Source organism: Taudactylus pleione, unplaced genomic scaffold, assembly GCF_031769625.1.
Source record: "Taudactylus pleione unplaced genomic scaffold, aTauple2 ptg001477l, whole genome shotgun sequence".
NCBI lineage: Eukaryota > Metazoa > Chordata > Amphibia > Anura > Myobatrachidae > Taudactylus > Taudactylus pleione.
The window spans coordinates 2,062,042-2,078,867 of NW_028285875.1; the positions used below are offsets into that span (position 1 = coordinate 2,062,042).

A 16,826-nucleotide genomic window follows, 5' to 3' on the forward strand; every position below is an offset into this window, starting at 1 on the left:
GGCACATCAGACAGGAAGAGAGCGGAGACTGCTGCTGCTATACTATACTACTATATAACAGCGCAGCGGCACATCAGGCAGGAAGAGAGCGGAGACTGCTGCTGCTATACTATACTACTATATAGCAGCGCAGCGGCACATCAGGCAGGAAGAGAGCGGAGACTGCTGCTGCTATACTATACTACTATATAGCAGCGCAGCGGCACATCAGGCAGGAAGAGAGCGGAGACTGCTGCTGCTATACTATACTACTATATAGCAGCGCAGCGGCACATCAGGCAGGAAGAGAGTGGAGACTGCTGCTGCTATACTATACTACTATATAGCAGCGCAGCGACACATCAGACAGGAAGAGAGCGGAGACTGCTGCTGCTATACTATACTACTATATAGCAGCGCAGCGGCACATCAGGCAGGAAGAGAGTGGAGACTGCTGCTGCTATACTACTATATAGCAGCGCAGCGGCACATCAGACAGGAAGAGAGCGGAGACTGCTGCTGCTATACTATACTACTATATAACAGTGCAGCGACACATCAGGCAGGAAGAGAGTGGAGACTGCTGCTACTATACTATACTACTATATAACAGTGCAGCGGCACATCAGGTAGGAAGAGAGCGGAGACTGCTGCTGCTATACTATACTACTATATAGCAGCGCAGTGGCACATCAGACAGGAAGAGAGCGGAGACTGCAGCTGCTGCTATACTATTCTACTATATAGCAGTGCAGTGGCACATCAGACAGGAAGAGAGCGGAGACTGCTGCTGCTATACTATACTACTATATAGCAGCGCAGCGGCACATGAGGCAGGAAGAGAGTGGAGACTGCTGCTATACTATACTACTATATAGCAGCGCAGCGGCACATCAGACAGGAAGAGAGCGGAGACTGCTGCTGCTATACTATACTACTATATAACAGCACAGCGGCACATCAGGCAGGAAGAGAGCGGAGACTGCTGCTGCTATACTATACTACTATATAGCAGCGCAGCGGCACATCAGGCAGGAAGAGAGTGGAGACTGCTGCTGCTATACTACTATATATAGCAGCGCAGCGGCACATCAGACAGGAGGAGAGCGGAGACTGCTGCTATACTATACTACTATATAGCAGCGCAGCGGCACATCAGACAGGAAGAGAGCAGAGACTGCTGCTGCTATACTATACTACTATATAGCAGCGCAGCGGCACATCAGGCAGGAAGAGAGTGGAGACTGCTGCTGCTATACTACTATATATAGCAGCGCAGCGGCACATCAGACAGGAGGAGAGCGGAGACTGCTGCTATACTATACTACTATATAGCAGCGCAGCGGCACATCAGACAGGAAGAGAGCGGAGACTGCTGCTGCTATACTATACTACTATATAACAGCGCAGCGGCACATCAGGCAGGAAGAGAGCGGAGACTGCTGCTGCTATACTATACTACTATATAGCAGCGCAGCGGCACATCAGGCAGGAAGAGAGCCGAGACTGCTGCTGCTATACTATACTACTATATAGCAGCGCAGCGGCACATCAGGCAGGAAGAGAGTGGAGACTGCTGCTATACTATACTACTATATAGCAGCGCAGCGGCACATCAGGCAGGAAGAGAACAGAGACTGCTGCTATACTACTATATAGCAGCGCAGCGGCACATCAGAAAGCAAGAGAGCGGAGACTGCTGCTGCTATACTATACTACTATATAGCAGCGCGGCGGCACATCAGGCTGGAAGAGAGCGGAGACTGCTGCTGCTATACTATACTACTATATAGCAGCGCAGTGGCACATCAGGCAGGAAGAGAGTGGAGACTGCTGCTGCTATACTACTATATAGCAGCACAGCGGCACATCAGGCAGGAAAAGAGCTGAGACTGCTGCTATTTAGCAGCGCAGTGGCACAATCACATTAGGGCAGGAAGATAGCAGAGACTGCTGCTACTATACAGCAGCACAGTGGCACATTGATAAGAAAGAGCAGATACTAATGCTGCTACATAGCAACGCAGCATCACATTAGGCTAGGGATGGCCATCGACCATCGATGATTCATAATCATCAATGGTTTATGGCCGATGTTGAATGCTTTTACCATCAATGGGGGACAACCAGATGGTTTCCCTCCATCAATGGCATAGTATAACCGAATATTTTATATTTATTTTTTTACAAGGTTCTGGGACACTGAGCATAACTCCGACCTAGTCACCCACTAAGCCCCACCCCTAGGTTCTGATTGGCCCACTGGCCAGTCAGTCATACGCTGCATAGTTGGTAACCATCGATGGCCACTTCTATATCACCATCGATGGTAACCACCACACTGATGGCCATCCCTACATCAGGCAGGAAGAGAGCAGAGACTGCAGCTGCTCAGCGGTAGCAGCCTTCCGGGTCCCACCCCAGCCCAGCACACAGTGACTACAATAGCGCAACAATAGCACCTCCCACCCTCACACACTGGATCCACCCCTGGCCTTAAGGTGGAACAATAGCTTGTAGCCCCCGCAGTCTGCAATGGATCACGGTTCTAAAACCAAATCCTCAGCTATATGGGGCTAAGAATAGATTTATTTCCTAAATTACAAAAAAAAAACGAGTTGGATTCCCCCTCACATTGGAATGGCTTGCATTGCTCTCAGTGCAAGGTCTATGAAATGGGAGATGCTGAATTCAGTGCCAGGTATGTGTAACCTTGGGAGGGTTACTATTTCTCAACATACCCTGTATTTGAACACTTAATACCTTCCCCCTCAACACCCTCTTTTTTTTCCTTTTTTTAAAAATATATATTCTGCCATTTTCACCCTTACACTGAGCAGATGCCAGTAATATCAGCATGGGGACACAGGCTGCATTCTGAGCCAATTTGCAAGCCAAGCCGTGCCATGTGTCAGCAGCTCCTTCGCAGGAATACTGCCCAGGATTATTGCACGGTGAGGTAAGGCCTCATAGAAGCCTTGTGCAGCATGACAAAGAGGTGTGTTATAGGTTAATAGACTGGATCCTACTGATTAACACCTGCAGGGTACGACTAAAACAAACATGCCACTCTGCTAGTTCAAACTCAAGACAGCTTACTATAAACTTGGTGTCACATAAGCACGTGCTGTCCGAGAGATGACTCCACCTGAATAAACATTTGGGTTAAGAAGGGTTAAAAAGCAAAGAAGGAAAAAAAAATCAGCTATATAAATGTATTATATTTTACATAATGGCCAGCACTACTGTATCTTAGATGTTATAGAACATTTTGTTTTATCACAACTGTGTTTGTCTGTAATCCCCACAAAAAGCACCTTTAAGCTGTATACACATGTGGCTTTTGTGTGTCTGTGGCCCTTTTGGTCTGGCCGTGTTACATAATGCAGCTGCAGCATCAACACTATTTGGAATAGAGATCATTGGCCCTCATTCAGAGCCGTACGCTCTGAGCAGAGCGCACGCTCTGAATGAGGGCCGCCCTCCATAATTCTGGAGCGTCCTCCTGGATGCTCATATAGCTGTGGGTCACCACCCACAGCCTATACGAGCATGCAGTTTGATGGCCGCGATGGTCGTGACCATCGCGACCATCGAAACTGCGAGCCAGAGCCTGCGGTTGAGGTTTTCAACCGCAAGGCCCGGAGTGATTTTGGCTCTATCAGAGCCAAGATCACTCCCACTGACATCACTAGTGATGTCAGAGGGCCGGCTTCTGACGGTAGGCGTTCCCTTGGGAACGCCCCCGTCAGGGAGGCACGCCCACCAAAGGGGGCGTGCTGTCAATCAACATCGACAGCACGCCCCCTTTGATCAGACACAACGAGCGAAGGACTTTCCTTCGCTCGTCGCGTCTGGCGAATGCGCACGACGGAGCTCCCGTCGTCGTGCGCATGCGCAGTGCACAACATCGACCCACTTGCGAGCGGACAGCCGCTTGCGAGTGGGTCTGAATCAGGCCCATTGATCGCTATTGCGAACACATCCAAAATACACAAGGCATAGTGATTGCTGAAACAAACCACGATTACTACGTCTTGTATTTTCTGTTTATGGTCTGTTTCAGTAATTAGTATGAACTCAATGTATACCATGGACGTGTTATCTAAAGACCTCTATTCCCCATGTGCATGAATGACACTCAGGCCAATCTGACCACAAATCATCAGCACTGTCCCACGTTGATGTTACCCAGATCCTACAGGTACACGGAAAGTTCTGCGGATCAGAGACACACTCCTCACGCTTTCCAATCTATTGCGGTTTAAGGCTGGGAGACTAATAGGGGAATTCAATATGGAGCAGAAACTCAGTTTTTGCGTTAATATCGCACCTATGACGTCATTATCGCAGGTTTTAGTTTTACACCGTATTCAATTTCAAAGACTCTTCGCAGGTTTGAAAAGCCTTTGAAAAAAAAAGGGGATAACTTTTCACCACTGAATAGATAGGGGAAAAAAGTGCAGAACTGGGGTTTAGGGGTGCAGGCTTAAAAAAAATAGCCTGCACCCCTGGGAATGACATTTTAAAAAGAACTGTGTCAAAAAAAAATAAAAAATAGGGACACCCCAAAAAATTAATTAAAAAATTGGGGTGAAAAAAAATGGGAAAAAAGTGTTAAAAAAAAAGGGAAATAGGTTCAGGGCTATTCTGCAAGTATGCGGCAGGTGTATTCTAGAATAGGCTATTAGCGGCAGGTGCATAGTTGCAGAATTTTTTAAAACTTATTTTAGGGACATAAAAATATGCTAGTACCCATTTTTGTGTACCCCAAATTTGATGGGACCACTTAAAAAAACGAAAAAAATAACCTAAGTGCTCTTCTGCAACACTTCTTCAATGTCGGGAAAAAAACACCTGCTGCGGCTATTTAAATCCCCGACTTTCATTTGCAGGCTAAAACGGGGGTACCCATAGTGATCCCCCATGTTTTTACAACTTAAGGGGGTCCTACAATTTTTTCAAGGAAAATTTCGTAGTTTATCGCAAATTCCACTTCGCCAGGTCCCGTTTTCATAGATTTTATATTGAATACGGGGATAAAGCGGGCGCACGCCCGATACCTTATCCCTGAAAAATCTCCGATGTGGAGCGAAAAGTCCAGCACGGACTTTTCACTCCCATATTGAATACTCCTCTATGAGGGGTTTTCAATATGAAACGTTAACTTCGCTGTCAAAGTTAACGTTTCATATCGGAGTTTTTTTCTGCGTTAAGGTACGCTCCCGCTTATCCCCGTATTCAATATAAAATTTACGAAAACGGGCAAACTCCGATGTTGGATTTGCGTAAAGTTACGAATTTTTCCTTAAAATAATTGTAAGTCCCCCTAAAGTTGTAAAAACATGGGGGAACACTATGGATACCCCCGTTTTAGCCTTTAATTGAAAGTCGGGGATTTAAATAGCCGCAGCAGGTGTTTTTTTCCCGACTTTGAAGAAGTGATGCAGAAGAGCACTTAGGTTATTTTTTTGTTTTTTTTAAGTGGTCCCATCAAATTTGGGGTACATGAAAATGGGTACTAGCATATTTTTAAGTCCCTAAAGTAAGTTTTTAAAAATTCTGCATTTGTGCACCTGCCGCTATAATTCTATTCTAGAAAACATCTGCCGCATACTTGCAGAATAGCCCTGAACCTATTTCCCTATTGTTAAACAATTTTTTCCCATTTTTTTTTTTCACCCCAATTTTTAAATTAATTTTTTGGGGTGTCCCTAATTTTTTTTAAAACTTTTTTTGACACAGTTCTTTTTTAAATGTCATTCCCAGGGGTGCAGGCTATTTTTTTAAAGCCTGCACCCCTAAACCCCAATTCTGCACTTTTTTTCGACACCTATTCAATGGTGAAAAGTTATCCCCGTTTTCAATCGAAGACTTTTCAAAACTGCGATAAGTCTTTGAAATTGAATACGGTGTAAAAGTAAAACCTGCGATAATGACGTCATACCTCCGATATTAACGCAAAAACGATGTTATCGCACCCATATTGAATACCCCTGTTAGTCCCTCTGCCAGGATTTTCCTAGTAGCAGTGAGGGCATCAAAAACACTATCACTTAAATGAATTCAACAAGCAGCAACAGGACAGAGAGGAGCTTTTGGGGGGCCTTGTGGATCAGAATAACATTGCACTGAAGTTAAGTATGGCTGTGTAATTTTCCATATCTCAATGAACTCCACCCATAACTACATTTTCAGTGGAATTCTTCTGTAATGATACATTAACTTGGTAATGTTCAGATGCAATGCAACAATTTTCTGAAAGTTAATTATTCACAGAGTTCTAGGTATTACATGTATCCTGAGATGTTTACATATTTTTAGATTCTTCGACACTGTTGCAAAAATTATTCAGGTTTAATGAATTTAAGTATAGTGTCGTTGTCATGTAATCAATGTTATCTCCCAGTTTTCATCGTTACAATGCAATCTGGTCTATGAGGCTACGTGAAAGTCTTATTACTACTCTCACATGGGCGTTAGAGAATAAGGCTCATTAAAGCGGAACTAATGTGACCTTGCTTCAGGTGAGTATTTTAAAGCTGCAATGCATCTTAAGATGGGCATACATTATGCAATTATAAGACCCAATGCGCAGTTTATCAGCAGATTGGGACAATGGGCCTGATTCAGAGCCGGACGCAATTAGCGGTCGCTCGTCCAGAAAATAGGGGTGGCTATTCAAATCAACCGTTCGCTCTTTGCGGTCTGTTCACGCCTCTAGGTCTGAACGAGCGAACCAAACTTGCGGTCGTTTTTTGAAAAAATACGCCCCCTGGCCGCTCGCATCCTACGTCATGTCCGCTATTTATTAGATTAATCGAGTACATCGACCAGGGTATGAACTGCTCGCTATTCTTGGGGTTGGTTTTTGCTACCACAATTTTGCGAGCAGTTCTGGCTATAAAATAACCCAGTGACGTGGTCAATGACGCTGCTGTTTTAATTATGCACACCCATAAAACGCCCGTTTTGACCTTTAAGCACGCCTGCGTTCGGATCTCCACTCCCCGTTTTCAAGCACCTTCCCCTGTTACCACCCACATACGCCTCTTTCTGTCACTCAAATTATCATGCATTCTCTATTTTGCGAGCACATGAATTTCGACTGCACTGACTGGTTGGCGCATGCGTATAACGATCCGTACGCATGCGCAGTTGGGCAAACATCGCTCGGAGCAAACCAGCGGCCGCTTACGAGCGGCTCTGAATCAGGCCCAATATTTGCATAGTGTATGGCGGCGACCAATCAGCGATGACCGGACGATCAGGCATGAGAAATCTTCCAACATGCCCGACTGATCTGATCATTGATCTGCTGCATCGGGCAGTGTATGCACTGCTGCGGTCACTCGTCTGACACAGGGGAGGAGCGAGGAAATGTCTCCTTCCCAGGGGAAGAGTGCAGATATCATGTGGCCATACACTATGACATATACTGTATGGCCTCTACATCTGATGGTATCAGGCTGTTCGATAAAATGTCTGTCCATCTGACATGTGTATGCCCAGCAATAGTGTATTATACAACTTACATAGTGTTTTGGGTGACATTTTGTTATTATTTATTTATATTATGTCACAAAAATCAGCTGTGCCGTGCATAAGACAGGTAAAGTTTATAACAAACAAGTGTTGTACAGAACAGACAGGAGGCATAATACAAGGAGGCACAGGTGGACTAGGTGATATCAGACAAGACGACAGGAGAGAGGAAATTACCAGACAAATGCCTGTTTCAGAGATGTACGTAAACCTTGATATTTACATACATCTCCAATGTTTTTAGATCTGCGCAGAAGCCACAATACACATGTGCAGATCTGGGGCTGCGATGTCGCTAGCAGTGCCCCAAAAGCCGCAGCATTATTGACAAAGCAGCTGTGTGATCTGCGTCCATCTCTGAATCAGGCCCGATGGCCTTTATGTTTTATCGTTTGTGAATGTTGCAGTCGAAATGATATGGCCGCTTGTCAGAAAGTAAATGGGCCATTTGCTTTCTGTTTTTTTTTTTTTTTAGAACACCCTGGCATTAGAGAGGGTCTTCCAAGCTTTGTTGATACGTTTGTCAGCAGCACCCGTCCCTTATACAGTACTCAATTTAAATGATTCATTCTTGAATTGTTAACATCATTTAACCTAAACTACCTACACATAACACACAAAGCTAATTGGTCAGTAAATAGCCACCAACTGTTTTGAAGCACAGGGAAATAGGATGAGCCCCAGAGATAGAAAGCGAATAATGGTAACACCTTCTGCTCTGCAATGTAAAGATATTTATTTCCCCCAACAGTAAATTTGTAGAAATTGTGACTTTTGTTCAATGGGATTTCCACATCAAGTAACAATTCTACTGAAATGTAAATTATGATGCTCCAAGGAGACAAACACAGAGGCACCAGGAAACACACACTGCAATAAAGCTTAAAATGTGTCACAATTATGTTTTTAACATGTAGACAGTCTACAAAATTGGAGGAAGCAGGAAGTGGAGTTAAATTAATTCCATATTCAGAAACTGGTGACATGTTTTGTTTGCAAACAGAACATGGCAGTTAATTCACACAATATGGAGTTAATTTACCAAAACGCAATAAAGCAGATTCCTCCATTTTCTACTTCCCACAAAGGCCGATGTTGCCACTCTCAATCTTAGGTTATAGCGAGAGAATTAGGAGTCCATTTGGCCACATACGTGGGCTTCAGGCAATGGAGCATTAACGGTTGGAAGACGTCACAGTTTTTGCCATGTCCAATAATGATCCTCTATGGCACTGTGGTAGGTTTCAGCCTATAGGGCAATGGCTGGATATTGTCTGTGATAAACCAGCATGTCGGCAACTTTAGACTTTGCTTTTAGCTAATCAACACTTATGATTTAGAAATTGCTTTCTGCTACTGCTGTAACCCTGACTGAGCAGACAACAAAGGTTTAGGCAAAAAGAACCTGGGCTGTCTGACTCATGTACTGGACAGATACTTCATTAACAGCATACCAGCTATCCTAAACAAAACAAATGATTCTCAGTCTGAGCATTACTGATGGACACGCTAAATTAAACATTAATAATGATGTATAAAGGTCATGTGTATGTTCTCTTTTCTTGATGCTTTGTTGAAAGAAGTGTCAGTTCTTGTACACCAATTTGCTGCAAAGTGTACAGCACATGATATAGCATTCTAAAGACTTCTGTGGTAATTGTGAGACGAGATGAAAATCTTACCTTGGCTTCACATTTGCGGTGACATGATAGCCGGCAGACTGGATGGGAGAAAGAGAGGAATTAAGTTAGAATTGTAATTTGCAGAAAAGTGCCATAGTGAGTATTTAGCATGAACTTAGGGCCTGATTCAGAGCCGAACGCTCTGACCAGAGCGCTCACTCTGAATCAGGGCCCTCCTCCATGAAAATGGAGCGTCCTCCTGGACGCTCGCATAGCTGTGGGTGACCACCCACGGCTTATGCGAGCGTCCATGATGATGGTCGCGATGGTCAAGACCATCGCGACCATCGGGCTTGCGACGGAGACCCTGCGGTAGGGTCTCACTGCCGCAAGCCCTGGAGTGATTTTGGCTCTATCAGAGCCAAAAACACTCCCACTGACATCACTTGTGATGTCAGTGGGGCCGGCTTCAGACGGTAGGCGTTCCCATGGGAACGCCTCCGTCGGGCAGCCACGCCCCCGGCACGCCCACCAAAGGCTGTGTGCTGTCAATCAACATCGACAGCACGCCCCCTTTGGTGTGGGACCCGGAGCGACGGAGAGCCCGTCGCTATCCGGGTCTCGCGCATGCGCACGACGGAGCTCCCTCCGTTGTGCGCATGTGCAGTGGGGCAACATAGACCCGCTTGCGAGCATCCTGCGCTCGCGAGCGGGTCTGAATGACACCCTTACTTCCCACCTCCCACCCACCAGTGCATGGTAAAGTACAGTAAATCCACCAACTTCAGTTTTTACTGCCCGGGGCATCACATTCTGTTTCAAATGTTTTAAACCAAAAACAAACAGGTTTTAAAATCCCTCCTACCGCTTCAGGAATCAAGTCTCAATGAGTTTGGTATAAGATACAGAGCTCTCATCCTGAATATATTAAATATAAGGGGCAGTAATTTCCCATTCCATCCCATATACAAGGCACAGAAATCAGTCATTATCTCACTGTCACAAAACATACACATTCTCCTATACCAGACACAATATTCAGTCATCACATTGTTATATAGCAAACGTTCATTTCATCACACAAAGAATATCTATAATTCCATTGTAATTGCTCATTCCCTCTCCTACAGAAACTGTTATTCCATCGTGCAAAGCTGTGCATCAAAAATTCATTACACTTTCACTCACATATACCACATATAGCAACTCTCATTCTATCACAAATAGCACAAAGAAATGTAATCTATAATTCCATTACAATTTCCAATTCTCTCATATATAACAATATACCAAACACTCATTCCATCGAACATTAATTCCATATAACATACTCCCATTTAGGGGCATCGGAACTTTTTGAGGTGGGGGGGGGGGCATGATAGAATTTAATTTTGGCATTCCCCTTACTAATCCCTCCCCTTACCACGGGATAGGGGGAGGGGGAGAAGAGGACGGCACCATGGAAATGGAGGAGGATGGGTCCACAGGGAAGGCAGAGGCAGTACCACAGAAGATGAGGGCGGGACCACCAGAGAGTCGTAGGCGACACCACAGTGGAGCAGGAGGCAGGTGCTGTGCATTATATGGATAGGTTGCCCGTGCCCGTGGCTCCAGGCACGGGCAAGCCGGTCCGTCGCCCGGAGCGCTACTGTTTCCGGAGGGCGCAGGAAATGCCCACCTCCCTCCCAGCGCTATGGGATATATTTAAGCTCAGCTGGGAGGTAGCGGAGGAGGGAAGGGGCGGCAACACAGGATGGCGCTGGGCGCAGCACAGGCTAGCGCCGGCCCTGATAAGGACTACACCACATGTTTTTGGTTCTCTTCGAGAGTGGTAAACTGTCAAACACTCATTCAGTAATGACTAAAATAGATCAGTCTTACACAAACAAGCCCAGAACCTAATGTCATATGAGGATTTATTTATTTTTTATCCTTTTAAGAACGCCTGTGGAATCTGTACCGTCATTTATTTAATTTTTATTTTGTTGTATTTTTGGTGCAGATATGAAACCTGATGTAGTCAGATTGTATACACTAATGAGTCAGGACATGCAAATACATTGTGACAGCTCCACCTTCATGCTCAATCAGTGCACATTTGAAATGAAGTAGAATTATCAAATTCTGCTGATACCAAAAAAAACAACAATCAAAATCAGAACATGCTTAGTTACATCAGTTCAGGGAGTTATACAGCAACAAACATCTGTCATGTGCTAATTAAAGGTTCAGAGGCATGGTTTGCATAGTGGTTAACATGACTATCTCACAGCCATACTTACTGACTTTACAAAACTCTGCTCCCCGAGCAGCCCTGAAAGGAGATGCTGCTGACAGCTTTGGGGGGCGGACCGGACTGTAGATGTCATTAGGCCCCGTCCCTTCATTGGAAAAGGCCACGATTTGCGAGTCCGCGAGGAGGGGTTGGGGCTAAATGACGCAAATTGCTGCATTTTAGCCCTTCTAACGGACTCGCAAATTCCCCATAAAAGCTCCCCAAACTGCACACTTCACTAGGAAGTGGGCAGGATGCGGGAGATCTGCCTACTCTTCCGGGGTGCGTGGGGCTAACTGGAAAATCGTGACCCTCCCGCAACTTTCAGAGTAGGCAAGTATGCTCATAGTGCTGAGTTCAATGTCTGAGTAAAGCACTATGGGGCTGATTCTGAGTTGGGAGCAAAGCTTAACTATATACAAGAGCAAGTAACTGTGGGCCTAATTCAGACCCGCTCGCGAGCGCTGAGCGCTCGCAAGCGGGTCGATGGTGCCCTAATGCGCATGCGCACGACGGAGGGAGCTCCGTCGTGCGCATGCGCGAGACCCGCATAGCGACAGCCAAGCTGTCGCTATGGGTCTCGCACCAAAGGGGGCGTGCTGTCAGCTGTGGTGACTGACAGCACGCCCCCTTTGGTGGGCGTGCCGGGGGCATTGCTGCCCAGACGGAGGCGTACCCATGGGAACGCCTACCGTCTGGAGCCGGCCCCACTGACATCACTAGTGATGTCAGTGGGAGTGCTTTTGACTCTGATAGAGCCAAAAGCACTCCTGGGCTTGCGGCAGCGAGACCCTACCCTGGTCCCTGGTCTCGTCGCAAGCCCGATAGTCGCGATAGTCTTGACCATCGCGACCATCTTTTTGGCCGCTCGCATATGCTGTGGGTGGTCACCCACAGCTATGCGAGCGGCCAGGAGGCCGCTCCATTTTTAGGTAGGAGGGCCCTGATTCAGAGCGAGCGCTCTGGTCAGAGCGTCCGGCTCTGAATCAGGCCCTGTGGACCTTGGTAAAACCATGCTGCACTGCAGGTGGGGCAGATGTAACATGTGCAGAGGGATTTAGATATGGAAGGAGTGTGTCCAAACAAATCTAATTTACAGTGTAAAAATAAAGTTGCCCAGCATTTATGGGCTACATGCAAAAGCAGCCAGTATCTAGTATCCAGTATCCTGCATGCAAAATAATAAATGTATTTGCACTTTTGTATTGCAGCATTGCAGCAGGGGCGCCGAGAGGGGGGGTACTAATTACCCGGGCTTGCTGGAGGGGCCCGGCACCCCCCCCCTCCCTTTTACATCAAAGCAGCCCAGCACACGCTGCTGTGTGCTGGACTGCACCTGGAGACTGCTCGCGGCTGCTAAGCAGAGGCCTCCAAAGCCTGTGGGGAGAGCAATCACACTAATCGCGCCCCCACTGGCTATGCGCCGGGCTGAGGTGTTCACAGCACCCCCCTCCCCAGCGAACAGCGCTACACAAATTTATTTTTTTCCCTAAGGGGCGTACCCACCCTCCCGCGATTAGACCACGCCCCCTTCTTCCCCTGGGCCTGGTGCGGCTCTCTGCGCCCATGATGAGTGCAGGATGTGCAGTGCACACGGGCCTGGGTCCAGGGGGAGCCCGCACCGCACACCCTGCTCCCATATTACTTTAAACTGAAGTCCCGTGCCGGGTGTCAGCGCTGTACAAAAAGCCGGAAAAATGGCCGCGACGGGCACTTTTCCAGAGTTTTGCGCATATGCAGTAGACTCCGGGCACACTCTAGAGCCCAGAGTCTACTAATGCTCCAGTGGCTGGCCAGCTGGGTTAGTTGGCTGCCGGCCGCCGGGAAGAGAGGAGGGGGCTCCGGACGGGGAATGTACACGGGCCCCCTCCTATCTAAAGACATCCCTGCATAGCTTTCCAGAAACATGGATCGTGTAGCCGGCGGCAGGGCCACGATGACACGATTCAGAGCGAATCGCATCATCAGCTCCCCGAAGCAGCCACTTCAACAAGGTGGGAGCGGACGCCGGCGGGAGTTTGCAGACGGGTTACGTGGGCAGGAGACTTGCCCGCTCTTCCGGGGGGGTCGGGAGCGCCAACCGATTTTCGTGAGGCTCCCGACCATTTCGGGAGGGTAAGCAAATATGATGTGATAGTGAGCACAGATTAAGCTCCACTGGGACAGGGACTGATGTAATTGTTGAAATGTTAATTAAATAAATAAATTGGAGGACACATTTTGTCATCTTATGACCCTAGCTGAGACTCCCCCTATCTGGACATTTGTTCCCATAACATAATAATCCTAAATTCATATTTATTTTCAATTTAGCCTGTGCCAAGTCACTGGGGCCATTACAGAGAATGGGGCATACTTGCCTACCCTCCCAATTCGGCCGGGAGACTCCCGAAAATCGGGTGCCGCTCCTGGCACCCCGGAAAGGCCGCCGACCCCTCTGACCCCTCCCCCCACGATAAACTGAGAAACCCCAGCAGCAGGGAGGGGGGCGGTGACGTGATTCACGCTGAATCGCATCAATTTGGTCCCACATTGTTAGTGGGGCAGGGCCAAAATGAGGCGATTGAGTGGCCCTGCCCACAAATGACAGTAAGCTGTCCGGTCAGGCCCCCTTGTGCCGGCCACGCCCCCCTATCATGCCAATCTGGCTGCTCCCTCCTGGAAGGGGCAGCCAGAATGTCGGCAACCATAGAATGGGGTAGTGACACAGATCAGTTATATGGACAGAAAAACATCTAGATTCCTTATCTAATCCTTAAATACACAGACTATTAATGAATAGGCGAAGAGTTCCCATTTTTGCCTGCTATAGGGCTCGATATTATGTCTAACTATCGATTAAAGGTTTTATCACAAGAATGTATTCTTTGCATGGGAAAGCCTATTCAAATTCAAGACTGTACTTGTATCGCCATGGCACCTGTTCTCTTATGGCAATGAATTACTTTTTTTTTTTTAGCGTTTTGGGGGGTTTATACGGTAATGTTTAAATAACATTAATTTAATTGTTAAAGTAAAATAATTTTTCTAAATGTAGTAAAAGAAACAACCCCCCACCTCAAAAAAAATAAAAATATATAGTCTAAGTGACAGTGGTCACATTTACGTGCTAGGGCGCATCTTTCACGTGAATATGACAGAGGTAGTCATTATCTGACACTAAGCGGGTCCCACTGGAAGCACTCCCAGAAAAAGTCCTGTTCGGCTAACATACTGCCCCTTGCTTCTTTTAGAGAGCAGTACGCTCTGGTCATTATCAACCCATGCATTTACCATTGTGTTCCTACATATCCTGTTACTGCTGTTTACCAATAAACTCATCATACCCCTTTCAGACAGAAATCCAAATTACCGGGTTAAACATTTCAACCCGGTAATTTGGTGATTTACACGGGACCTTTTTCTGTCTGAAACGGTCATCTCGGGTCTAAATTCCCGGGACTTCAACCCAGGAATTTACCAAGGTCAGAGACACAGGAATTTAGTCCCAGGTTGACCCTTTTAGACAGAAGAAATACATGTGTAAATCAGCAAATTACCGGGTTGAATTTTTTGACTCAGTAATTTGCTCTTCTGTCTGAAGGGGGGGTACAGGCAGAGAATGGTAAAACAACTCGGTAACAAAAGTCTGGAAAAATCCGGGTTTTTTGCCATTTTCTGTCTGAAAGTGGCATTATAGCATCCTGTGGCCTAACAGTCACTTACACATCTACTGTGTACATATTGTGTCCTCCATCTCAATAGGCTTTATCAATAGTGTCATGGATTATTTTGTGTTACACAACCATCCAAAAAGCTAGTCTAGTCTCCAGCATCATGGACCTCATATCTAACAGCCTTCTCACTGGACAGTGCAGACTATGGCAACTAGATAGCTGCGTATCAAACATTGATAAGCGGGCACTGACCCCAGTTGGTACCCAGAACTTTAGTTACGATACTGCTTCGAACCATGGATACTTGCCCAGTGAAGAGGTAAGTGGAGTCGTATTTTTGATAAACTAGCTATACACTGACATGATTATTAAAATGAAGCGGAGCTGCTGCAAAGGCACTTACATTTTACTTTGTAATCTGGAGGTGTTCTGTACCTTCTAGGCACACTTTAAAAAGGGTAATTCTAATCAAAGTAATAAAAACATTGTAACACACTTTCATACCTGCCAACTCTCCCTCATTGTCAGGGAGACTCCCTGAAATAGCAGCAATCTCCCTGTCTCCCTGAAGGAGTCTACCAATCTCCCTCATTTCACCTTAGTCCCATTATGACACTGTTATATAAAAGAAAAAAAAGAGATATATACATTCAAATGGGATCATTAGTATAATTTCCCTGCATTGGTTATAAAGCACAATGATCCCTATGGTTACATGTATTTTCTGAGAAGTATCAGTGTGTTTTCATCAACAAGTAGATCTTACTGAGTGCTTTGGGGCTCATTTACATGTGGATATAAATCAATTTTATGACACGCCTCTCAGATGTAGCAGTACACGCCCACTTTACTGCCACGCTCATAGGTGCTGCTTTCACAATCTCCCTGAAATGCTTTTTCAAAAGTAGGCAAGTATGCACACTTTACGTCGTAATAGGAAAAGCACCCTTAGTCTCATCATTAATATGATATATAAAAGGAGAAAAGTGAGCAACATTTTACATTGAACAAATATAAAAAGGTCTTAAAGCCCTAGTATTCATAGCTTTACATATTGTGCAGTTCTTTCATGATTCACAAGTCCCTGATCCAGTGGAGCTTACAGTCTAAATGTGGAACAAACACACACACTACTACCATTACCCGTATGTTTTTGTACTATGGGAGGAGATGGAGGCTGGAGCACCTGTAGGAACCACACACACAGGGACAACGAACGACACACACATAGGACCCTGATCAGAATAAAGCCCAGAGCACAAAGTTGTAGAGACCAAAATCCAGTATGAAGGTGTAGGATGGACAATTAGGAACATTTACACAAACATACGGGATGTAGTCAGGAAGCCGACGGTCTAAATGCCGACCGCCGGATTCCCGACTGTCAAATCCCGGCAAGGTACTAATGAGGCGTCAAAAACCAGACACCTGTCATTAGAAATACGGCGGTCATTAGAAATACGGGTTAGATTTTAGGGCTCCCGAGGGGACTTAGGGTTAGGCACCCCCCAGGAGGCTTAGGTTGGGGGAAGGGGGGGTTAGGGTTAGGCACCCCCCCTGAGATGACTAAAATCTAGGCTGCAGGGACAGGGGGGTTAGGTTTAGGCGGAATCTGTATGAAATACCGCTGGCTGCATGGTTCAGTTCCCGGCAGCGCCTGGCCGACAGATGAGCAGAGCCCGGCAGCGGAAGCACGACAGCGTTGGAAATCTCGTTCGTCCTAAGGTAAGTATAAACTAACCTAACCTA

General features: G+C 46.2%; 1 protein-coding gene across 2 annotated transcripts in view; it reads right to left on the bottom strand.

The window, feature by feature from the left end:
* The window catches only part of TNS1 (tensin 1), a 754,643-nt gene that overhangs the window by 356,861 nt on the left and 380,956 nt on the right, over positions 1 to 16,826 (bottom strand). For both annotated transcript variants that reach the window (XM_088463870.1, XM_088463869.1), the window contains one exon: positions 9,207 to 9,244. In XM_088463870.1, the coding sequence (XP_088319996.1) occupies positions 9,207 to 9,244 (38 nt within the window). The remainder of the gene's footprint in view (positions 1 to 9,206; positions 9,245 to 16,826) is intronic.